Source organism: Lepidochelys kempii, chromosome 7 (assembly GCF_965140265.1).
Source record: "Lepidochelys kempii isolate rLepKem1 chromosome 7, rLepKem1.hap2, whole genome shotgun sequence".
In the NCBI taxonomy this organism is placed as follows: domain Eukaryota; kingdom Metazoa; phylum Chordata; order Testudines; family Cheloniidae; genus Lepidochelys; species Lepidochelys kempii.
Genome location: NC_133262.1, coordinates 76,427,108 through 76,453,026, shown reverse-complemented (window position 1 = coordinate 76,453,026; position 25,919 = coordinate 76,427,108). Strand labels below are relative to the sequence as shown.

Sequence of the window (25,919 nt, the reverse complement as noted above, 5' to 3'; positions counted from 1 at the left end):
ACAGAAGCCCCATTCACCAGACCACACTACTTCTCATGACTGTGATACGTGATAATTTTCACAAGGGGTTGTCAGCATTATCTCCTACTAATGGTATTTTCCATTAGAAACTGCTCCCTAATTCCCACGTGCCTATAACCTGGTAGCACAACACACTACCCCAGAGGAAGTACTAGGGCTCTCATACAGCCCAACCAATACAGGGTTAAACTCACTCCAGTGCAGGTAGCACAGACAAGGACTCACTAAAATTCTTAATGAGGAGTACAGGGCTTTCCTACAGGCAGGATCTGCACACTGGGGTGAATTTCATCCCAATGAAGATGTGTGTTAGTAAATGAGGAGACAAATGTATGCTCTGTGGCGTGGAGATGGTGGTGCTCTGGGGCTTTCCACAGGCAGACTGCCTAAGGGCTATAGGGTGCTGGGTGCAGCCACACTGAACAGAAGCACTTTCAGGAAGCTTCATAGCTCTTGAGGCTAAAGACAGGTGCAAGGATGGCCCTGCTTCAGTTTGGTTCACCACGCACCCAGAGTGCCACCAAGTGCAATGTTTGGTCAACTGCTCAGTATGCGGGTACACTAGGAGGACAGTGTGTGAAGTGTGCCAGGTGTCTCCCTCCCCACCTCCCAACAAGGCACCAACAAAAGAGCAACCACCGTTGAATTATACATTTTGAACAGAAAATAAGCCGCCTAAACCAACCCTTCCATTTCCAGATGTGACAGGTACTGACTGCTGCCAATTATTCTGTGTCGCAATAGCTGATCCAGACAGAAGCTAGTCCCTTTCATACAGCATGTCTGCTTTCTTTCTGTCCCTATGTGCTGTATCTTTTCCCAGCAATCTTACCTCCTGTACAAAACTCTATGATTTCACTCCACTCAGAAACCACATAATCCCCATCAACTTGCTTTGATGCCGTCTGTACTGCTACTGTATATTCCGTTCTTGGGCTCAAGAACCAGTGTCCACGAACAGTCATAGGGAGAGGAACAGCTTTTGCAACCAGTTTAGTGGGTACATCCTAATGGGACAAAAAAGTCTGATCAGTTAGTTGAGCAAAACTATATTCAGAAGGTCATATAAGTTAATTTTGGGGGGATGAAGTTCAGTAACCTTATTTTAAACCCCTTAGGCCCAAATTCTGCTAACTTTTCTCACACAAGTAACGCAGTGAAGTTAATAGGATGCCACACACATTAGGAAGGGGAGTGAGATTTAGCCTTTAGCTAAGTGGATTCTTTTAATATTGGGTCTATATGAACATAGAATAATAATATTACCTGCAGCATAGAATATACACTATAGATCAAGGATATCAATTTGTACTTAAAAATGCAAGCCTGTGGGGGTGAAGACAATAATTTGATCATGATACACTATCCTGCTAAGGAAATGTTAAGGCTGTCAAAACATAAGCTTAAAAAAGTCTCTTCTCACAGCTTTTAACTAAATGTAACTTCACTGACCTTAGTAGCTTACTGCTTGATTTACACCAGCATTAGGGAAGACCAGCCTTTCGCACAGCTCAGCACAAAATAAAGACAGTGACTCTTAAATATTTCAAAACCAGTGCTGTTTTTCTTTCTTTCACAACAAGCCTGTTTAAAAATAGCACACGGGAAAGGCAAATGCATGCCTTTATGCGGAATTTGGGCTGTAAGCTTTGTGTCTATCCCTATAGTCTTCTGGGTTCTATTCTCTCCCCCTCCCCCCCGCTGTTGTTTTGCTGTGGCAGAGCGTCAAACTACATTGTGCTGATAATGAAGACTCCCTTTTGCAGCTAGCGAAGCTCACAAGATGCTGAACTGCTTGAACTCCACAACATCAAGGACAGCAGCTTAGATCTCGCCACAAGGGAGTAGCTGGTATGCAAAGGTTTCCTTGCCAGTACTATGCAGGAAACATGGCTGATTTCTGCGTCGTTCAAAATCCTGCAGAAGATAGTAACAGCCTTGATCTTAGGAACAAGCTGTGCAATAATAATTAAACGGACTATACTGATTAACTTAACTGTAATCTTCTATTCCCCATTTATGTGTAAGCAAACTTAATGGTATGTGATATTAGAATAGCAGCATACTTGGGAACGGGCAGGTAATTTTAGAATTAGTATTATTTTTATTACCAGAGCACTGAATAAAAAAGAGCTGTGATGTATTCACAATGTTTCCATTCATCAGAATAGCAAATAGAGACCGTCAGTATTCATTGATTGAACGCTACAAGGGCTGACTGTCATTGTGGGAGCAGAAACTGGGGTGAGAGAATCTGCATTTGAGAAACTGCTGGGAGAGAACCGCTGCCTAAGGAAATAGGCAGAGTGGTTGCTTTCACCTGGATGGCTGTGAATGAGGGATTCAGTGTATCAAGGTCAAATGGTGAAAAGGGATCAGGGAAATTGAGGACTGGTTGGGGTTGTGGCAGGAGGGAATCCAAGCAAGAGGCAGTGGTGATGGATTCCCTGCACTGGCGTGGTGTGGGAGGTGGAGGTGAACTAGGTTCACCGGGGGAAGGAGACCAAAGGCCTGAGGTAAGTGGGGAAGTGGGATACCGGGAGGAAGCACGAGCAGGAGCGCGCAAGAGGGCAGGGCTCCTGCCTCATACTGAGAAAGAGAGACGACCAGCGAGTTATCTCAAGTGCCTATACACAAATGAAGAAGCAAACAGGGAGAACTGGAAGTCCTGGCACAGTCAAGGAATTATGATGTGATTGGAATAACAGAGACTTGGTGGGATAACTCACATGACTGGAGTACTGTCATGGATGGATATAAACTGTTCAGGAAGGCCAGGCAGGGCAGAAAAGGTGGGGGAGTTGCACTGTATGTTAGGGAGCAGTATGACTGCTCAGAGCTCAAGTATGAAACTGCAGAAAAACCTGAGTGGCTCTGGATTAAGTTTAGAAGTGTGAGCAACAAGGGTGATGTCGTGGTGGGAGTCTGCTATAGACCACCGGACCAGGGGGATGAGGTGGACGAGGCTTTCTTCCGGCAACTCACAGAATTTACTAGATTGCAGTCCCTGGTTCTCATGGGAGACTTCAATCACCCTCATATCTGCTGGGAGAGCAATACAGCGGTGCACAGACAATCCAGGAAGTTTTTGGAAAGTGTAGGGGACAATTTCCTGGTGCAAGTGCTGGAGGAACCAACTAGGGGCAGAGCTCTTCTTGACCTGCTGCTCACAAACCAGGAAGAATTAGTAGGGGAAGCTAAAGTGGATGGGAACCTGGGAGGCAGTGACCATGAGATGGTCGAGTTCAGGATCCTGACACAAGGAAAAAAGGAGAGCAGCAGAATACGGACCCTGGACTTCAGAAAAGCAGACTTTGACTCCCTCAGGGAACTGATGGGCAGGATCCCCTGGGAGAATAACATGAGGGGGAAAGGAGTTCAGGAGAGCTGGCTGTATTTTAAAGAATCCTTATTGAGGTTACAGGGACAAACCATCCCGATGTGTAGAAAGAATAGTAAATATGGCAGGCAACCAGCTTGGCTCAACAGTGAAATCCTTGCTGATCTTAAACACAAAAAAGAAGCTTACAAGAAGTGGAAGATTGGACAAATGACCAGGGAAGAGTATAAAAATATTGCTCGGGCATGCAGGTGTGAAATCAGGAAGGCCAAATCACACCTGGAGTTGCAGCTAGCAAGAGATGTTAAGAGTAACAAGAAGGGTTTCTTCAGATATGTTAGCAACAAGAAGAAAGTGAAGGAAAGTGTGGGCCCCTTACTGAATGAGGGAGGCAACCTCGTGACAGAGGATGTGGAAAAAGCTAATGTACTCAATGCTTTTTTTGCCTCTGTCTTCACGAACAAGGTCAGCTCCCAGACTACTGCACTGGGCAGCACAGCATGGGGAGAAGGTGACCAGCCCTCTGTGGAGAAAGAAGTGGTTCAGGACTATTTAGAAAAGCTGGATGAGCTGCATCTGAGAGTGCCAAAGGAGTTGGCAGATGTGATTGCAGAGCCATTGGCCATTATCTTTGAAAACTCATAGCGATCAGGGGAAGTCCCGGACGACTGGAAAAAGGCTAGTGTCCATCTTTAAAAAAGGGAAGAAGGAGGATCCTGGGAACTACAGGCCAGTCAGCCTCACCTCAGTGCCTGGAAAAATCATGGAGCAGGTCCTCAAGGAATCAATTCTGAAGCACTTAGAGGAGAGGAAAGTGATCAGGAACAGTCAGCATGGATTCACCAAGGGCAAGTCATGCCTGACTAATCTAACTGCCTTTTATGACGAGATAACTGGCTCTGTGGATGAGGGGAAAGCAGTGGACATGTTATTCCTTGACTTTAGCAAAGCTTTTGACATGGTCTCCCACAGTATTCTTGTCAGCAAGTTAAAGAAGTATGGGCTGGATGAATGGACTATAAGGTGGATTGAAAGCTGGCTAGATTGTCGGGCTCAACGGATAGTGATCAATGGCTCCATGTCTAGTTGGCAGCTGGTATCAAGTGGAGTGCCCCAAGGGTCGGTCCTCGAGCCGGTTTTGTTCAATATCTTCATAAATGATCTGGAGGATGGTGTGGATGGCACCCTCAGCAAGTTTACAGATGGCACTAAACTGGGAGGAGAGGTAGATATGCTGGAGGGTAGGGATAGGATACAGAGGGCCCTAGACAAATCAGAGGATTGGGCCAAAAGAAATCTGATGAGGTTCAACAAGGACAAGTGCAGAGTCCTGCACTTAGGATGGAAGAATCCAATGTACCGCTAGAGACTAGGGACCGAATGGCTTGGCAGCAGTTCAGCAGAAAAGGACCTAGGGGTTACAGTGGACGAGAAGCTGGGTATGAGTCAACAGTGTGCCCTTGTTGCCAAGAAGGCCAATGGCATTTTGGGATGTATATGTAGGGGCATTGCCAGCAGATTGAGGGACGTGATCGTTCCCCTCTATTCGACATTGGTGAGGCCTCATCTGGAGTACTGTGTCCAGTTTTGGGCCCCACACTACAAGAAGGATGTGGAAAAATTGGAAAGAGTCCAGCGAAGGGCAACAAAAATGATTAGGAGACTGGAACACATGAATTATGAGGAGAGGCTGAGGGAACTGGGATTGTTTAGTCTGTGGAAAAGAAGAATGAGGGGGGATTTGATAGCTGCTTTCAACTACCTGAAAGGGGATTCCAAAGAGGATGGATCTAGACTGTACTCAGTGGTAGCTGATGACAGAACAAGGAGTAATGGTCTCAAGTTGCAGTGGGGGAGATTTAGGTTGGATATTAGGAAAAACATTTTCACTAGGAGGGTGGTGAAGCACTGGAATGCGTTACCTAGGGAGGTGGTGGAATCTTCTTCCTTAGACATTTTTAAGGGCAGGCTTGACAAAGCCCTGGCTGGGATGATTTAGTTGGGGATTGGTCCTGCTTTGAGCAGGGGGTTGGACTAGATGACCTCCTGAGGTCCCTTCCAACCCTGATATTCTATGATTCTGTGAATTGGGATGGAGTGTGGAAGGAATTCCCTGCGCATGGACTGGGTGGCAGATGGGAGCCACAGCATCTTAAAGTGGCTGCTGCCATACGAACAGTGGACATTTTAAATTAACCTAGCTTCATCCAAGCACAAATGCCAGCTAGCTAGAAATAAAAAAAAAAACCCACAAGATTTTGCTTCTGCATGACCGATAAACATGGTCTGAAAGGATTTTTTTAAATTAAGAAAAAAGTTTTATTTTCCTGTTGTTTTTATATCAGAAATAACAGATTTCGTCTTCCCTGTTTGTGTAGGAGGATTATTTGGAAATGGAAAAACTAGCAGGAATGTGACACATCAAGAAAATTTCCCCCCTTAATACTTATTTTACTCAGCCTCCTAACAACCTGTTGAGGGAAAAACTCTTTTTGTCAGAGACTCAATTGCCCCGTCTCTTAAACTGATGGCTGAGAAAGCTCCAGTTCCAGTTTTTTCTATGGTTTTTGGGGATGATTCTCCCCTCACCCCAATGTGGGAAGTTTCAATTGTAAATTGGTGTCGTACTGTGAAATTTGGCATGGGCATGTAGCTACTGTAAATAGGGTGTCCGTCCTCTTTAATAAATGGAAAACATGCAGAATCCAGGCCAGGGGTACAGTGTGGTTAAGGAATCACAGCCATTGCCATACAAAACCAGTCACATATTTCAGAGTCCTTGACTCTATTAGCAAACTCTGCAAATAAAGACTTAAGATGTCCCTGGTCATAGGTTGTAAAGTCCTCCACACATACCTCATCATGTCACTACTCAGCATACAGCAACAAATAAGCAGGATGGGACAGTAAAGGTTGTTTGGTAACCTTCTTTGTGCATTTTCATATTTTAGTATTTGGGTTTATTTTTTAATGTGCAGCCTTAAACTTTGAGTCTCCAGACTGAAATGTGTGGATTTTGAGAAAACTACAATGTTCACTCATGGGATTTTCCCCTTAACTAAGTGAAACACAGCGAGAGGGAAGCAGAAAAACAAGGATGAGAAAGCAAAACAAGGAAAGAATTAAAAAATGACATTCATGTCCCCAGCAGTAGACCTTACACAAAACCACATCTTAACTAGCTATTATAGGACTCCAGCCAGACTGCACTCAGCAAAGCTAATGAACTCAGCAGTCTGCTAGCGATGCAATCATTATTTAGCCTCCTTATCATATTTCCTGGGGACATATAAAAATTGTCTTCATCTTGGATCTAGTTTCTGTGCACATGTCATAGAAGTGGTTATTGCCACCATTAATGCTGCCTTCTTGGGCTTGCCACTGAAGGCTCTACATCTTCATGCCTCTAAAATGTATATTCACAGCCATCACATTAGTGTATATCAGAAAATTCTTCTAGAGTACCAGAAAGGCCCTATCGACCTCCAGTCACAAAATGGAAAAAAAAAAATTACCTCTACTATATTTATGGGAAATAATAACCTTTATAAAAAGGACTAACATGATCACTTTTCTAATCCAGGGACTTTCTTCAAGACCGTTACCTTAACCTCAGAAACAAATCTTCACTTTGAGATGTCACTTGGCACTATTTCTTTTTTTTGGCCCCTTTGCCATTTGGCCCCAATGGTCAGCTGAGTCAGAATATGCAGAGGAGCTGAATGTCACCTTTGCACCATCAGGATTCTGTGGTTACCAGAGGCTAGTTTGGCTATCAGCATAAGATAGGACAGTTCTAGTATATGAGGGGCTGCAACAGTCCCCAAGAAATAGTCTGATGGCACAAAATAGTAAGAGCACTAGAGGGTGTGTGCAAGTCACCCTCCCTCCCCTTGTTGGAGAGATCTGGCTGCTTTTCAGCCCCTTTATGGCAGAGAAGAGTAAAAGGGGGCTAGAATGCACCTGAAAACCAGGGCTTTTGCCTTCTTTCCTTTTTGCCACCATTTCTTCTTGGTAAGCACAAGAGTGGAAGACAGTGGAGCTAGGTTCAATTCCTGGCTTTGCCAAAAATTTACTTGTGACCATGACAAGGCACTTAACCTTTTGTGCCTCAGTTTCCCCATATGTAAAATGGGAATAACAATATTTCCATACTTCAAAAAGGTGTGCTAAGGCTCAAGCCTTGTAAAGTGCTTTGACATCCTCTCATGGAAGATAAAATAGTATCATTGTTATTGCTAAATCTATTTTAGTAACTACAGACTTCCTCACGTACACATTTCCATTTTCTACAAATATGGTGACACTACAGTAATAAATAACAACATGCACTATCTTAGGAACTCAGTGTGATTTACAAATATTAATAAATTAAAGCTTAACATCCTCCTAAGGGATAAATAATATGTCATTTTTACCAACAGGGAAACAGACACAAAAAAGTTGAGGGCAAGTTTTTATGTAAGGGTGACTCATTAGGTATCTAAATAAATGACCTGATTTTTCAGAGGTGCAGCGCGTAACTGTTATGCAAAGTTCAAGATGTCTACATCCAAGCTCATTTTGGTTCATAGTGTGGACACATCAACACAGCTATAGCCCCTCGTTAAAGAACCAGGCAATCATCTGGGGGACTTCATTCTTCAAGGATTTCATTTTCTATCATTACAATTTCTGTTCACTTTTAAAAGTGTAGTTGGTTAAAGTATACTGAAGCAGCTGCAGTAACAGAGTACAAAAATTGTTCTGCCGGTGTCATTCCCCATTTGGATAGCGGGATATGGTGTGTCTTATCCCAGGTCCTGGAGGATGGGACCTTTGAAGAGTGATGAATGAGGAAGAGTTAGTGACCCTCCTTTGGACAGCACCACTGCATTAAAATAAGAATACAAAAGTATGTGCTTTATTTGCCTGATCCAAAGCCCACTGGACACAACGGAAAGACTAACTTCAGTGGGCTATAGAACAGGGTGTGATGGGATGTTCACTCCCCACCTAAGTGGAAGGGGTTAATGTAGGCCTCCAGGGCCTGCCATAGCCCCTCCCAGAAAGGAGTAGGGGAGGTCAGTCCTCCTAGCAGCCTAGGGAGGCTGCACAGGAAGCAGCCAATTGAAGGGAGGCTGCACGGAGCTGCCCATGAGGGCCTAGTGGACTAGTACAAAAGGAGCTGCAGGGCAGCGCAATGTCAGTTGCTGTGGGGAGCTTAAGGAGCGAGGACTGTGTTCCCAGTAGGGTACAGCAAGGGTGGCATCTTGGACAGAGTAGTTGCTGGCAATGATCGGGGGGAGCAAGAGGGAGCCACTGGGGCAGTAGCTAGACTGGTGGAAAGTGATACCTAGAAGGGGGAAACCCAGATGGAGACACAACTCGGGGCCGAGTCATGAAGAGCCTGCTGTGGTACTTGGACTGAGGTGGGTCTGCAGGTGGAGGAAACAACAGGAGAGGCACCACCTGGAGTGGGCGCACCGGCTGGCAGAGCTAATCTCTGTGACGGCCAGCAGGAGGCACCATTGTGGTGAGTAGACTCTGCCACACAGGGGCTACGTGACCATCTAAACAACAAGAACAAAACTTCATTCAAAAAATAAACTATTATTTGCATATGTTGTTATGGCTTTCTGGGAGTCAAGATCTTCCTCTTCACAATGAAAGGCAGGATAGATCAGTGGGTAGAGCAGTCAAGAGAGCTGAGTTGTGTTCCTAGCCCTGCTACTCATTGCTTTGTCACTCTGAGCAAGTCACTCAGGGCATGCCCACTCTACAGGAACTGCAGCAACAGCTAAGCTGACAGAAGAATTCTTCGGTCAACCTAGCTGCATCTACACCAGGGATTAGGTCATCTTAATTATGCCACTCAGGGGATGTGAATGTTAGTTAGGTCAATCTAAATTTTAAGTGTAGACCTCTCTGTGCCTGAGCTTCTTCACCTGTAAAATGGGGATAATAAGTTACTCGCCTTGGTTAAATGCTTTGAGATACTCTGGTGAAAAGGGGCTATAAGTATAAACTATTACAAATAATAATATATGGAAGGCGTTGTGAGTCGACATATAAAACACACTGAGTAATCCCCTATTCCTATTTAGCAGAGTACTTAAGCTTGTGCCATGCTTTTCTGAAACAAACTTATTTGTAGATATGGCAGGCGGCTTGAAACTGTTCTTAGCACTAAAGACAGATTAAATGAACCACAATGTCCTTTGACATGTACTATTATTAAACTATTAAAATAATGGTCTTTAGAATTCTCCACTAAAACCCTTCTAACTGTACTTATTTCCATCCATCTGAACAGAAGAAATCCAGCTTTCACACGCTCACTAACCAAATTAGTATCAACATGATTCAAGTTGCATGCAGCAACACAAAACAGATCCTATTTACCCATCATTTTAATTGACACCAACACCACTCTGCTGTTTTACAAAAGCAGTTATTCACTTCCTTTTGACCAAGTAGTTTACCTCAGTGAGGCGCTAGGCAACTGCTGAGAAAAACAAAAACAAAATAATGGCCTATCCTTATTACATTACTTGTATCTAAAAACAGTTTCTAAACTGATTTAAATGTTGACGTTAACAGGTACACTAATTTGCTATTGATCCTTTCTGGACAGTCACAGCTTTTATATCAACACATCTATATTAATTTGTGCTTAGAGGAAAAAAATATGAATTAAGAGAGAGATACCCAGAGGTCAAGCATCCACCTAACTAAGCATTTTATTAGAAGAAAAGTATGTTTTTTCTTGCAGCATGAAGTGGGAATTTAACTTAAAAAGGCTGCCAATGCAAAAGCAAGATAAACAGCAAGAAACCCTGTTCTAATTCATTTGGTGCCACAACCATAAATGGGTCATATCATTCAGTGGTGCAAATTGGCATAGCTGCACTGAAGTGTATGCAGCTATGCCAATTTACACCAGTTGAGGATAGGGACTGGATAATGTTTTAAAACTCACTCTTTAAAATTGCGATGATGGTTTTCAGGTACACAACACACACAAAACATTACTTCCAACCATCCTCATAAAACCAAAGGAGTATGGAAAACGAAAGGAGACAGGAAAAATGAAGGAGGAGAGAAGGGTTATAAATGTAAAGATAACTGTGGTCACAGTAAAAATACTTTTGCAGGTAAAAAGGTCAACATAAGTTACCGGAAATTTCCTGATTACCTCATTAGTTTATAAGCCCTGAGTGGTACAGGTGTGAGTAACATTAAAGATATCATGCTCTGATCTTGTCCCATTGGGTATTTGTGCTCTGATACCACTCATCTTTTATTGATCCTACCGACACATTTTAAATCAGCAGGTGATTCTGCCTTGATAAGGTTGTCCTCTCTTGACTTCCATCTCAGTCCATCCCACTACATTTCTAATGGAACTTTAAAATACTGTGAAGTCAATGGAAGTTTTGCTTGAGTTGAGGGATACAGGATCAGTCCCCATGAGTGCAAACAAATTCAATGTACCACCGAATAGAGAACTAATGGAAAGAATGGAGAGTAAGTATTCGGGTCAGAGCTGCTGAAATGTGTGAGCACGTGTGCTAAGTCATTCTGAACAAGCATTAAGAGGAGAAGAAGGACCTCTGGAAACCCTCCAAAAAGTTAATTCCAATTACCGAGTCTTGTGTCACGAAGACACGTACTGCTGTTGTGTTGGACGTCATGGATACACAGAGGTGCACAATACACAAACTGTGTAACAAAAAATAAGAGCTGTAGGGGAACCAGAACTTCTGTTTTGCAGGAAATTCTGTTTTCAAATCTGTTTTCGGTCTCAATTGGAATGAAAACAAAGAATTTCAACATACCTGCAAAATGAAATTTTCAAAAAATTATTTTGACTCAAAACATTTCATTTCTATAAAACTGAAATGTTTTTTGTTGCTTTGACTTTTAAATTTGAATGATAATATAATACAAATTACATGGAATGTTCTAACATGATCAAAATGTTTCATTTCAATTTCTTTTAAACAAGTTTTTCCAAAAATATTCTGTTGGAATTTTTTTAATCAGCTCTATTAAAAATTCCAGCCTTCCAGTGAATTCAGCATGTGGCTTTCTGGGGCAGTCAGGAGGATTGTCACAACATTTACATTTAGTTATTCTAAGATCATGCATTTCCACTGTTTGCTATTTAAAAAAAAATTACCTTGTGTTTAAATTTGTTGGAATTCTTGTTCTCTTTCTTGTTTAGATCAATAAAATAGTGAGTAATACGGTCCTTGGATTTAGAATCCATGTCCCATGAAATCTTGAAAGAATCACATGTGATGTTACTTATTTTGATGTTGTGTGGGACTGGAAGTTCCTCCATCTCTGCGATCCCACTATCTTGTGATTTATTCCCTGTGTAAAAATAAACATTGACTGCATTAGACAAATATGCACTAGATTATGACTGTTTCAACTTTTAACACAGGCAAACACTGGTCCCTTCCAACCATTCTTTTACAAAAGTACATACACACAGCTTAGGAGCACACTAAGGCCCAATTCTGTAAGTCATACTCGGGGGTGGGGGTGGGGAGAAGCACCTGCTCACATGAGCTGTCACCTTGAAGTCAGTGGAAATACTCACATTAGTAAATGCTCATCAATATGAAGTTAAGGGCTCCACAATCTGGATCATAGTAAATTATATAACAAAGATGTTGTGCCACTACATATATGGTTCCTCAGAGACATATGAAGTATTTGGTGGCCAATAGTGAAAAGTTAACAGGACCAGAAATGACTTAATTTCATAGTGCAGTTATTGACTGTCAAATGCAAGAAATATGATTAGAAATGGAATTCGTCCTAGCAATGATTCTCAAACATCAAGTATAAAACAACGCTTTCAACATTTACAAGAGGCATGAAAATATAAAATCTGGTACTGTCGTACTTGCAACAAGCACCAAATATTGACACTGTGATAGTCTCACTTCGTCCCTTGGTTCTATCTGTAATGTTTGTACACTTGAACTCCACTGCAGTTTCATCAGGAAGCTTCTTCTAACTTCTACAAATGCACATGAAAGAGAGAGAGAGAACAAATTGTCCACTGACCCCACAAGCAACACCTGAACTAAAATTAGGTATTTCCCTGCACTCCTAACGAGTGCTTCCCTGCAGTGGAGCCGCCAGCAAGTGTTAAGGGATGAGGTGATCTTTGCCAGACTCACATTCCATAAGACTGTAGAGGGATGCAAATCAACAACAGAAAAGAGCAAGAGAAAAACAGAGAAAAGGACACAGCACAGACAGCTAAAAAGCAGTGAAGATACATGGCTAGTATGGTGTGAAGGAAGAGACAGAGGATAAGAAACAAGACGATAAAGATGGGGAGAAAGACAAAGAGAAGAGGAAAAGAGGAGTGTGGGGGAATTACCACTGACAACTGCACTGGGGTTAGAGGCAGTGGTACTAATTAGGGGAAGCTAGTGGGAGGGCAAAAGGTTTTTGCCCTTGCTGAAAGTTTCATAGGATCGAGTGCTTGGGAGACGGTAGGGAGGGGCATGGCCTGACCATTTTAAGCTGTGGTCCCATACAGCATCAATACGACTGCTGCTGGAGCATCGCTCCGGCTACCTGATAGCAACGCCACTGAAAGTTGACCCAGATGCCCTTCCATCTAGACGAAGTACAGAAGGACCTAGACCAATTGGAAGATTGGGCCAAAAGGAATCTGATGAGGTTCAATAAGGATAAGTGCAGGGTCCTGCACTTAGGACGGAAGAACCCAATGCACAGCTACAGACTAGGGACCGAATGGCTAGGCAGCAGTTCTGCGGAAAAGGACCTAGGGGTGACAGTGGACGAGAAGCTGGATATGAGTCAGCAGTGTGCCCTTGTTGCCAAGAAGGCCAATGGCATTTTGGGATGTATAAGTAGGGGCATAGCGAGCAGATCGAGGGACGTGATCGTTCCCCTCTATTCGACATTGGTGAGGCCTCATCTGGAGTACTGTGTCCAGTTTTGGGCCCCACACTTCAAGAAGGATGTGGATAAATTGGAGAGAGTCCAGCGAAGGGCAACAAAAATGATTAGGGGACTGGAACACATGAGTTATGAGGAGAGGCTGAGGGAGCTGGGATTGTTTAGCCTGCAGAAGAGAAGAATGAGGGGGGATTTGATAGCTGCTTTCAACTACCTGAAAGGGGGTTCCAAAGAGGATGGCTCTAGACTGTTCTCAATGGTAGCAGATGACAGAACGAGGAGTAATGGTCTCAAGTTGCAGTGGGGGAGGTTTAGATTGGATATTAGGAAAAACTTTTTCACTAAGAGGGTGGTGAAACACTGGAATGCGTTACCTAGGGAGGTGGTAGAATCTCCTTCCTTAGAGGTTTTTAAGGTCAGGCTTGACAAAGCCCTGGCTGGGATGATTTAGTTGGGGATTGGTCCTGCTTTGAGCAGGGGGTTGGACTAGATGACCTTCTGGGGTCCCTTCCAACCCTGATATTCTATGATTCTATGACTTTGGACACCATGATCTAAACTTACAGAAGTGCACACCAAGTTTATGCAGTAAAGCAGAGGTTGTTTTATGTGTGCAAATCCCATATTTGTGCTTATGCATCAGTACTATGTATTTACTGTTGGTCCCAGACAAAACCTGTTCACAGGCTTTTGAAAATTTGGGCCTGATTGTTCATATTAGTAAAATGTTAAGCTGTTCATCAGGAATTCAAAATACAAGTGTGATATGAGCAGAATTTAAGAATCTAAGATAGAATATGACAACCTCTGATTTGTTAGCTGTGTTTCTCTGACAAATATTATTATTGATATCATCACACAGTTATAATGTTAGGGGATGTGGCGGATGTAAGAATTAAAACCACAGTAAAAATATTTTAGCTTTCTTTGTAATCTTCAAATAAACACACATGCAATGAAGAATAGAAAAGTCTAGCCTATAAAGTGCCTAAGCGGTAGGGGACAGGGTGAAGGGTCCTGGTACACTGGAATATCTAAGCCCTGGTCTACACTAGGACTTTAGGTTGAATTTAGCAGCGTTAAATCGATGTAAACCTGCACCCGTCCACACGATGAAGCCCTTTATTTCGACTTAAAGGGCTCTTAAAATCGATTTACTTACTCCACCCCTGACAAGTGGATTAGTGCTTAAATCGGCCTTGCCGGGTCAAATTTGGGGTACTGTGGACACAATTCGACGGTATTGGCTTCCGGGAGCTATCCCAGAGTGCTCCATTGTGACTGCTCTGGACAGCACTCTCAACTCAGATGCACTGGCCAGGTAGACAGGAAAAGAACTGCGAACTTTTGAATCTCATTTCCTGTTTGGCCAGCGTGGCAAGCTGCAGGTGACCATGCAGAGCTCATCAGCAGAGGTGACCATGATGGAGTCCCAGAATCGCAAAAGAACTCCAGCATGGACCGAACGGGAGGTACAGGATCTGATCGCTGTATGGGGAGAGGAATCCGTGCTATCAGAACTCCGTTCCAGTTTTCGAAATGCCAAAACCTTTGTCAAAATCTCCCAGGGCATGAAGGACAGAGGCCATAACAGGGACCCGAAGCAGTGCCGTGTGAAACTTAAGGAGCTGAGGCAAGCCTACCAGAAAACCAGAGAGGCGAATGGCCGCTCCGGGTCAGAGCCCCAAACATGCCGCTTCTATGATGAGCTGCATGCCATTTTAGGGGGTTCAGCCACCACTACCCCAGCCATGTTGTTTGACTCCTTCAACGGAGATGGAGGCAACACGGAAGCAGATTTTGGGGACGAAGAACATGATGATGATGATGATGAGGTTGTAGATAGCTCACAGCAAGCAAGCGAAGAAACCACTTTTCCCGACAGGCAGGAACTATTTCTCACCCTGGACCTGGACCAGTACCCCCCCCGAACCCACTCAAGGCTGCCTCTTGGACCCGGCAGGCGGAGAAGGGACCTCCGGTGAGTGTACCTTTTAAAATACTATATATGGTTTAAAAGCAAGCATGTGAAAGGATTACTTTGCCCTGGTATTTGCGGCTCTCCTGGATGTACTCCCAAAGCCTTTGCAAAAGGTTTCTAGGGAGGGCAGCCTTATTGCGTCCTTCATGGTAGGACACTTTACCACTCCAGGCCAGGAACACGTACTCGGGAATCATTGTACAACAAAGCATTGCAGTGTATGTTTGCTGGCGTTCAAACAACATCCGTTCTTTATCTCTCTGTGTTATTCTCAGGAGAGTGAGATATCATTCATGGTCACCTGGTTGAAATAGGGTGCTTTTCTTCAGGGAACACTCAGAGGAGCCCGTTCCTGCTGGGCTGTTTGCCTGTGGCTGAACAGAAATGTTCCCCGCTGTTAGCCACGGGGAAGGGGGAGGATTGAGGGGGTAGCCACGCGGTAGGGGGAGGCAAAATGCGACCTTGTAACGAAAGCACATGTGCTATGTATGTAATGTTAACAGCAAGGTTTACCCTGAAAGAGTGTAGCCACTGTTTTATAAAATGTGTCTTTTTAAATACCGCTGTCCCTTTTTTTTTCTCCACCAGCTGCATGTGTTTCAATGATCACAGGATCTTCTCCTTCCCAGAGGCTAGTGAAGATTAGAAAGAAAAAAAACGCACTCGTGATGAAATGTTCTCTGAGCTCATGCTGTTCTCCCACACTGACAGAGCACAGACAAATGCGTGGAGGCAAATAATGTCAGAGTGCAGGAAAGCACAAAATGACCGGGAGGAGAGGTGGCGGGCTGAAGAGAGTAAGTGGCGGGCTGAAAACAGGGCTGAAGCTCAAATGTGACAGCAGCGTGATGAGAGGAGGCAGGATTCAATGCTGAGGCTGCTGGAGAACCAAACCAGTATGCTCCAGTGTATGGTTGAGCTGCAGCAAAGGCAGCTGGAGCACAGACTGCCACTACAGCCCCTGTGTAACCAACCGCCCTCCTTCCCAAGTTCCATAGCCTCCACACCCAGATGCCCAAGAACGCAGTGGGGGGGGGCCACCGGCCAACCAGCCACTCCACCACAGAGGATTGCCCAAAAAAAAGAAGGCTGGCATTCAATAAATTTTAAAGTTGTAAACTTTTAAAGTGCTGTGTGGCATTCTCCTTCCCTCCTCCACCACCCCTCCTGGGCTACCTTGGTAGTCATCCCCCTATTTGTGTGATGAATGAATAAAGAATGCATGAATGTGAAGCAACAATGACTTTATTGCCTCTGCAAGCAATGATCGAAGGGAGGAGGGGAGGGTAGTGAGCTTACAGGGAAGTAGAGTGAACCAAGGGGCGGGGGTTTTCATCAAGGAGAAACAAACAGAACTTTCACACCGTAGCCTGGCCAGTCATGAAACTGGTTTTCAAAGCTTCTCTGATGTGTGCCGCGCCCTCCTGTGCTCTTCCTGGTGTCTGGCTGCGCGTAACCAGCAGCCAGACGATTTGCCTCAACCTCCCACCCTGCCATAAACGTCTCCCCCTTACTCTCACAGATATTGTGGAGCACACAGCAAGCAGTAATAACAGTGGGAATATTGGTTTCGCTGAGGTCTAAGCGAGTCAGTAAACTGCGCCAGCGCGCCTTTAAACGTCCAAATGCACATTCTACCACCTTTCTGCACTTGCTCAGTCTGTAGTTGAACAGCTCCTAACTACTGTCCAGGCTGCCTGTGTACGGCTTCATGAGCCATGGCATTAAGGGGTAGGCTGGGTCCCCAAGGATACATATAGGCATTTCAACATCCCCAACAGTTATTTTCTGGTCTGGGAATAAAGTCCCTTCCTGCAGCTTTTGAAACAGACCAGAGTTCCTGAAGATGCGAGCGTCCTGTACCTTTCCCGGCCATCCCACGTTGATGTTGATGAAATGTCCCCTGTGATCCACCAGAGCTTGCAGCACTATTGAAAAGTACCCCTTGCGGTTTATGTACTCGCCAGCTTGGTGCTCCTGTGCCAAGATAGGGATAAGGGTTCCGTCTATGGCCCCACCACAGTTAGGGAATCCCATTGCAGCAAAGCCATCCACTATGACCTGCACATTTCCCAGGGTCACTACCCTTGATATCAGCAGATCTTTGATTGCGTGGGCTACTTGCGTCACAGCAGCCCCCACAGTAGATTTGCCCACTCCAAATTGATTCCCAACTGACCGGTAGCTGTCTGGCGTTGCAAGCTTCCACAGGGCTATTGCCAATCACATCTCAACTGTGAGGGCTGCTCTCATCTTGGTATTCATGCGCTTCAGGGCAGGGGAAAGCAAGTCACAAAGTTCCATGAAAGTGCCCTTACGCATGCGAAAGTTTCACAGCCACTAGGAATCGTCCCAGACCTGCAACACTATGCGGTCCCACCAGTCTGTGCTTGTTTCCCGAGCCCAGAATCAGCGTTCCACAGCATGAACCTGCCCCATTAGCACCACGATGCATGCATTGGCAGGGCCCATGCTTTCAGAGAAATCTGTGTCCATGTCCTGATCACTCACGTGACTGCGCTGATGTCGCCTCCTCGCCCGGTATTGCTCTGCCAGGTTCTGGTGCTACATATACTGCTGGATAATGCGTGTGGTGTTTAATGTGCTCCTAATTGCCAAAGTGAGCTGAGCAGCCTCCATGCTTGCCTTGGTAAGGCGTCCGCACAGAAAAAAGGCGCGGAACGATTGTCTGCCATTGCTCTGACGGAGGGAGGGGCGACTGACGACACGGCTTACAGGGTTGGCTTCAGGGAGCTAAAATCAACAAAGGGGGTGGCTTTACATCAAGGAGTATTTCAGGCAGGAGTTCACGGAGGGTTCCAATAAGAAATGGTGCACCTAAGTTATTGTTCTTATTGGAACAAGGAGGTTAGCCTGGCCTCTGATTGATACATAGCTAGATTTACCTCGCTGCACCTTCTCTGTGAGTGACTGCAGTGTGACCTAGAGGCATGAGTCTGTAATCACCAACACATGATGAAAATCCAGCAGCAGAGCTGACATGTAAATAACTCCTGATAAAGTGGGCAAACACATACCTCCATCGTAAGTTACACTACCTCGCCTATAAAGTCCACACCACAGGAAATGGGAGATCCAAAAGTCAGTACCTATAATATTCTGTATAATAAGATGTTCCAAAGTATACTGCTGTCATGCCCCTTACTCCTATGTAAATACAATTCTTAACTATTTTAAATTAATTTTGTCTTATTAGTTTAAATACTGTTGATTTTTAAACTCCGTAGCATCCCAGGATTAGTACCAGGATACAGAACCTTTCACCTTTACAGGCCTGATCTTACCAGGTATTGAACACCTCCCGGGAGTTGCTGAGCTCCCCATGCCCACTGTGCAACGTGGTCTCAAGTGCAATCCAGTTCAGGTTGCTATTGAATTAAAGTCATTACCACCTGATGACATTTCAGTGCCTGAAGTGAAATAAGACAGCGGTCCAGAGCCAGTTTCTAGTGAAGAATCCACATCACCAGAAAGCACCATCACAACTGACACTAGTTGTCAGACACAGCAGAGAAACTGAGGATTGAATGGGCACTGTGACTAAATCTATCCTTTCACTCCTGTTTGTTGTCCCTCAAGGTCAGGGTTGAGGCACACTGGCAGAGCAGTCTGGGTAAGCTTGTGCCACCACTGCCTATGCTGTGTTTGCGGATGAAAGACTTCAGTCCCCAGATCTGTGCGTCCAACACCTTTCATGAGCACTGCATTCATTTATGACAATGCGCACACGAACACACACATTAAGATAAATGAATAATTTTATATATGTAACATGGCATCAAAATGCTGGAACCAAAATATTAAAAACAAATAATAAGTGCTACCCTCAACAAGGGATAGCCACTAATACCATATATGAAGAGTTAAATGAAAAAGACTGTCAGGATTGTAAAAGTAGCTGAAGCCTTGACAACCTGTACCGGTGCAGCATTGAAACTGAAAGCTGAACCTTTATAATTCCAAGTCTGATAGTTGTTTTAGATTGATGTGACTGCAGAAATAGGTGTTTCCAAAAAAAGAAACACATGGGGAAAAAAGATTATTTTTCCTCCTCTGAGGTTCAAAAGTCAGTTACGAAAAAAAAAGGCTGCTTTCCAAAAATAACGTTTTTTTTCTAAAAATACCTTTTCTACTGAAGTTGCAGACATGCTACTCCCAGTGTCAACATTTGTGTAGTGCAAACTGATATTTCTTTTCTTAACTCAATATTGAGTTTAATATACCTAAATTAACAACCATGCAGTTGTAAACACAATTAACACATCTCCTGCAAATAATGAGGCCTTGTGAGAGACTGAAAAAAATATTCTAAGCCATGACGTTCTACTTTATCATGTAATTATTTCACCCTGCTCTTTTGCTGATGATGGCTCTGGAGATCTGGTCTTTCCCCCAGGGCACTGCATTCCCCCATCTGAATTGCAAATGTATATTTTATATGTTATTATCTACGTCGGAAAAAAATGAAGAGACACAGTTTATGAACATGACAATATTTCATGTTTCACTATTGACTCACACTCTTCATTAAGATCAGACTTCCAGAATAAACACCCCTAAATATGTAAAACACTTTAGTAACAGGAAAAGGCTATCAAGGCATCAATCAGATCTTATCTGGTTGATTTGAATGGCACCTTTCTTCTTTTTTCAAAACTCTGCTAGTACAAGGTGGTAGTTTTCCCATTTTATTGCAGCTGTGCACTGTGAGAATTATTTCAATGTTTCTTTTACAATATCCACCCCACCCTCAAAATATTTTTATTTTTACTTATCTGTAAACTGGATATATTATACCAGACTAGTTAACTGGACATACTCCTTAGTTTGGTTCTTTGCACCCAGAATAATTATTTCACTTTTATAAGACTGACATAAGGTTCAGTGCAGACGAAAGTGAAATGGAAAAGACCTTTTACGTTAGTTTGTCTATTTTCCTGCCATTTAGTGAAGGGTTGCTTCTTACAATATATTCTCTAATGCTGTTCAATCCAGTTTTAAATCACTCAAGCAACGAGGCTTCAACTATGTAAACTGCAGAACAGTCTCCAAGAGGAACAGACCTCACCGTTGGGAACTTGGAAGTTGTTTTCAATATTGTCACCCAAATTGCTTCTACACGTTCGATGAAATTTAGCCCTCTTGAGGGGTAGTATGAGGGGTATGCAAAAGCTAAGCGGGACTGAAGTGGAGCCTACACACTTAACTGGAGCATAGGCATTATGAATATGCGAGGTTCTGCAACTGACCAATCACACTTGTAAATTTCCATTTAAAGCTTCCCATTGCCACTCACTCTTGAGTGATTTTTCTATCCAGCATCTAATTTGTCCCTTTATTCTCATCTCAGGATGTTACTGATACATGCCCACCCATTCATGCTGAAATCTAGTAGTGAACCACTCAAAGGATAGGTTAACAAAAGGAAATAAACGCTAGGGTAAACAGAAGTCGCAATTTAACCAGTAGATACTTGCTCTGAGGTAGTCCAAAATCACAATTAAAAAGAATTTACCACTTTGGTTTGGTAGCCAGCTGTTTTCGTATTTGCCTCTCTGTCAGTTCTTTATGGATGACTTGATCTTTCCTTGCTGAAACATCACTTAGAGGCAAAAATGAAAATAACCTACATAATGCTGGAATGGTGAGCTGTAAATTGAAAATTAAAATGAGGCAGCTTCTGTTTAAAGCTACCCCTTTCATTTTGCATTTTCCTGATGCTCCAACACTGGGAACGGCAACAGGGAAATATGAAAACAATACTGTTGTCACATGTCCTCTGGGTGAAAATTCAAAAGAAAAGACTAACAACCAAATGAACCCGCTCACCAGTGTCACATAATGGGAAATGTCTTCCCCTGAAACTAGAGACCAGACACTTCAGAAACATCTGTTTTCACAAAGTCTGAGTTTAGTTATTTAATAATTAAACAGTCCAAGGAATTCTTGATTCTTTCACGAGAAGCCAAGGAAGCTACTAATTTGTGTACTGTTCACACTTTGAAAGACTAAAATCTTATGCTCAAAGCCACAGAATAAACACGAAATGCCAGCTTCACTGACATCAGTTGGAGAACCACAAGATTAATGCTTTATGCTCCTATTCACAAGCTTATCTCTCTCTGCCACATCCAGAGTTAAATTTCAACTTAAATTGTCTAATCAATTTTAAAGCAGTTGTGATTGTCACAACTGAAGCTGAACCAAAATGCTGGCAATTGAGTAGAAATAAATTATATAAAATACATACTTAACTCAGTGTTTTCATTATATCCCCAATTCAGAAATTAGCTATAAATGAAAGAAAGAAAATAGCACTGATGTTTCTGTTGACCATTCATGGTTTTTCACTTGCCACTGTTGGAGACAAATGATAGAACTTGGGAAGTGATAAAACCAAGCTGAAAAGGACTTGAAAGATGTCTGGGATTGCTTTTGAATTTGTCTCACTACCTGGAAAACAAGCAGCTGAACCATTAGGTCTGCAGTAGAGGAAGAATGAAACAGAAAAATCCTATTGGAACCTCTTGCTGAAAAATGGTGATTGTGCATACACTGCATTATCTGATTTTAGTAATATGAACGCTCTTCACTTTCCCCTTAATACTCAAAAGACAGAAGTCCACAGCATGGAGAACTTGCCTATTGATTTTTCATTCAACACACAAAGGCTTTTTAAATTATCCACAAGGAGACCCTGAAGACATTCACTTCTAATACATTTTTTTTAAATATACACGGAAGAAATATTTTACAAAACTGGAAAAATAAAATAATAGTTGCTTTTGGACTTTGATATTACCCTAACAGTCAAATTAAACATTTAAAATGAGGCATTAACAATGGAAAGATATTTAACTATCGCATGACTAGCAAGCAAGTCCCTATATAAATTGCTTTATATATGATACGATTTCCTCACCTCTGTTTTGCATATAATTCATCATTTGGTCAACACATTAAAATATACACTCATGCTACGCACCAGACACACTGAAGTGAGACTACTGAGCATTCAGACTTGCTACAGAGTTGCTGCGATTTGTATTAGCAATCAAATCATGCTTTCACTTCCATAACTCCATCCCTAATGCAAATAGCTCAGCTTGCATGATATCCACCACCTCTCACATCAGTAACTGTGCAGTCTCCTATACTGTGTAAGCATGAAGAATTATCCATCAGTCAAACAAACCCATGGAAAACAGTACCTGGAAATGATTGAATACAATGAAATAATGAGCACCTATCAACAAGTAACAAACAAAACAAAAATCCCTAAAGCAATAATAAGCATGACTGTATTATCAAAGCAAAACAAACTTCTGAAACATTCACTCAATTGCAATGGCACTCTTTAAAACAGAGACAATAAAAAGAAGGCATAATAATCACTTAAGATGAAATCCTCCTGTGTGGAACATACTATTTGTTGTTTATGGATGGCCATGCAGGAAAAGACCAGTGGATATCTTTTAAAATTATCCTCTGCCTGCCCCCTGGACCTAGATGTTCTGGTTCCGGTTCTAGGAGGACTGTGGGAGGAGTTTTCATATTGATAATTCCCTGGCACATGATTAGTGTTCAACCCATAGTTAATTCCATATCTGTGTCTAGGACTTTATGTGTATCTACATATGCTAAACTGTCATATCAGAACAGAATTTGGAATTAAGCAGTTTTCCTGTGAAACACCTCACCAAATTCAGAGGTAACATAAATAATGGTGATAATTATACATCTCTAAACCAGTATAAATAGAAGTGCAATTTACATACTAGCAAGCATTAAACCAGGAAAAGCAACCAACAGAAGGGTGTAAGAAAGTGATAAAAGGGCCCTCAGTGTTGTTTTAAACCTTCCTGTTGGCTATTTCCCCTGCTACAATCCCATCCTCATGCCCCATCAGTGAGTAAATTATAACTATTTAACAATGTGTAGTGTACATTACCATTTACATCACCTCTGAATCTGGCCCACCATGTGCAGTTCCAGTGCCTTATCTGACTTCTTGTTGAAGACTTAATATGCAAGGGATATTGAGGTTTTCCTGCTCAGGGGTAAATCTCTGGTAATTTTTGAGTCCTGATGTGCGAAACATGGGTGCAATTTCCTGTAATCTTCCATGAGAAATGTGAGAACAGTATTACGTTTCCCAACCTGCAATGCAATTTCACAGGATCTTGGAAAACATGTCATTTAGGGAGCGTCAACAAACGACTTCGCATTCTGGATTACTTATTGTTCAGTTGTAACTTTTAACGTTACAGTTTAGATGTGGATATACATGTGACCATCCATGAGCCTGGTGTCTGCATCTAAGGTGTCTGCAGCATATCATTTACTCTGCTCAAGGGAATGGAATATCTTTTGCATTTAACATGGCCTGCATTTTGACAAACTTCAAAACTGGGGTGCCCAGTTTCAGTCCGATCACACTTCCTTGCCGAGATCCCCTGGGACCTAGGTATTCAGAAAACAGATATCCTTATTTGGAGCAGGAAAAAAAAATCTATAGAGAAGTCACTTTCCAAGTTGTAAAAGAGAAACAATGTCATGACTCCTCATCTCTGATCCACTCATGAGGATGGAATTTTATACATAAAGATGAACTTGCATTAGTCAAATAGTCAGGTTTGTATATAGCATATTAAAATGAACAAACAAAAAACCTTAGCCCATAAATAAAACTGGCATTTAGGTGAGGTAATAAAAGCTTGATAAGGAAATCAAACTGAATCATTTTACTGTGGTTGCAGGACGATAATATGCACAATAGATGAAACATAGCCAGGTGCAGAACTTAAATTCCACTTACGCCCAATTTTGAGGGTTTAAATGTGACATAAATGGTGCATAGGTCATTGTGCTGGCCTTCTGCACAGGGGTGAATTTCACACAATAGATTAGAGACCTACTGTTTGAACTGGCACATCAGATATTTTTCTTGCATATTCTTCCAATAGACAAAATCATTCTCTACATGGTTTTGTATTTGTACAGGCAAGAGTGACTAATGAAACGGCAGAATTTTAAAAAGCTGACACTGGTTGTCTAAGGTTCCCGTTGGGTTTCCCAGCCAGGAAACCCATAGCACTTACAAAAAGATATACCTTTAGGTTGGGAGATAAAAAACCCTAGTGGGAGGCAAATTGGCTACAGAAATAAATTCATTTCGCTTTTATTTGGAATAATCTGAACCATAATCAGAGTAGACTCACTGGGGAAAGCTTAGTGACTCTTCACAGTATCCCCAAAAAGGCTTACCCCCTTTTCCTATTTTTAGGGAGAAGAGGGGTTTTCTCCATCCAAAGGAACAACAAACTTAATCTGAAGAGAATAGTTTCTCTTTTGTCTCTTTAGATAAGTTACTACGAATGAATAGTCAGACTAGACTAAGGCCAGCTCTACACTACCACCTACTTTGGTATAATTTACGTCATTTCTCCTGCTCACATAGCTAGCGGCTCTTGTGGAGGTGGATTTATTATGCTGACAGTAGAGCTCTCTTCCGTGAGCACAGAGCATCTTCACTAGAAGTGCTGCAGCTTCTAGTGTAGACTAGTCCTAATATTGCTGTGCCTAACAGAACTCTTATGGGTGCAAACAGGAGCTTTGTTTCGTTTCATATTGTTAACTTTTGTGTGGACTCAAAGCAAGACCATTTCTCCTGAGCACTTTCAGACTTGCACTTCAAGAAAGAACAAGAAATGAAATAGAGATTGGACAGGGAAATTCCCTTTGAAAGATTCAAATCCCGACGCCACCACCATGAGGGGATGCTGGGCAACAATATTTATTAGTTGGTCCAAATTCTGCTTCAGCCCATAGAAGGCATGACCAAAGAGACCAGAGGATCATTTTAGCCAATCATTTGGCTTCCTTAGGGCCAAAAAAACTTGCCCGTGGCAGATGAGTTCCCTAAAGAGGTATCCACTACTATTAGAAATGCTGTAAGTTTGCATTTGGTTAAATTCCCCTCCAAATAAACTGCCCTGCGAGCCACAGTTAGTACAGCATTGCCACAGGTATATGGAATCTTGAAAGGCAACGCGCAAGTATTCTGACACTATATATCCTACAAATTGGAAATCAGCCAGGATATTAGGGGGAGAGAATATATTGGACAGAATAATCTGACTTTTTCCTCAACATTTATGAGGTAACTGTCCTGTCTTAGGTAGTGCAAAAGTGTTTTGTTTTCATATCTTTGTGATATTTTGGGATAGCTTTGGAAGCTCTTTAAGGACAAAATGCCTATCCAGTCAGGAACCTCCTTGAAGAGACAATCCTTATCAATATGATGGACATCAGTACATCCGTTTTGAATGAAGAAGTAAGAAAGGGATGACAGGTGAGTTAAGGTTACTTTCACTCTGCCTGACAAAGCTGATGAGGTCTAACTCCCTTGACTGCCACAAAAGCCCTGGCTATCAGAGAAGATAAGTTTGGGAGAAAAGAAGAGGGAAGAAATATGTCGTAGAAGTGAGTTCCATTTTTAAGGTCACACACAGGCCGAACTGGACTAGAGAATCTTATATGGTGAAAGGCTGCTCCTCTCCAGCTGCAGTTGTGCTGCATGGCTTGGAGGTTTTGATACCTCGGTGATACCTGTGCACT

General features: G+C 42.7%; 1 protein-coding gene across 4 annotated transcripts in view; it reads right to left on the bottom strand.

Moving 5' to 3' along the window:
* PHYHIPL (phytanoyl-CoA 2-hydroxylase interacting protein like) overlaps window positions 1-25,919 on the bottom strand; it is a 90,846-nt gene that overhangs the window by 6,812 nt on the left and 58,115 nt on the right. For all 4 annotated transcript variants that reach the window (XM_073353378.1, XM_073353377.1, XM_073353380.1 and 1 more), the window contains 2 exons: window positions 11,526-11,722; window positions 854-1,028 (listed from right to left, as the gene is read on the bottom strand). In XM_073353378.1, coding sequence (XP_073209479.1) covers window positions 854-1,028; window positions 11,526-11,690 — 340 coding nt within the window. In that variant the 5' untranslated portion in view covers window positions 11,691-11,722. The remainder of the gene's footprint in view (window positions 1-853; window positions 1,029-11,525; window positions 11,723-25,919) is intronic.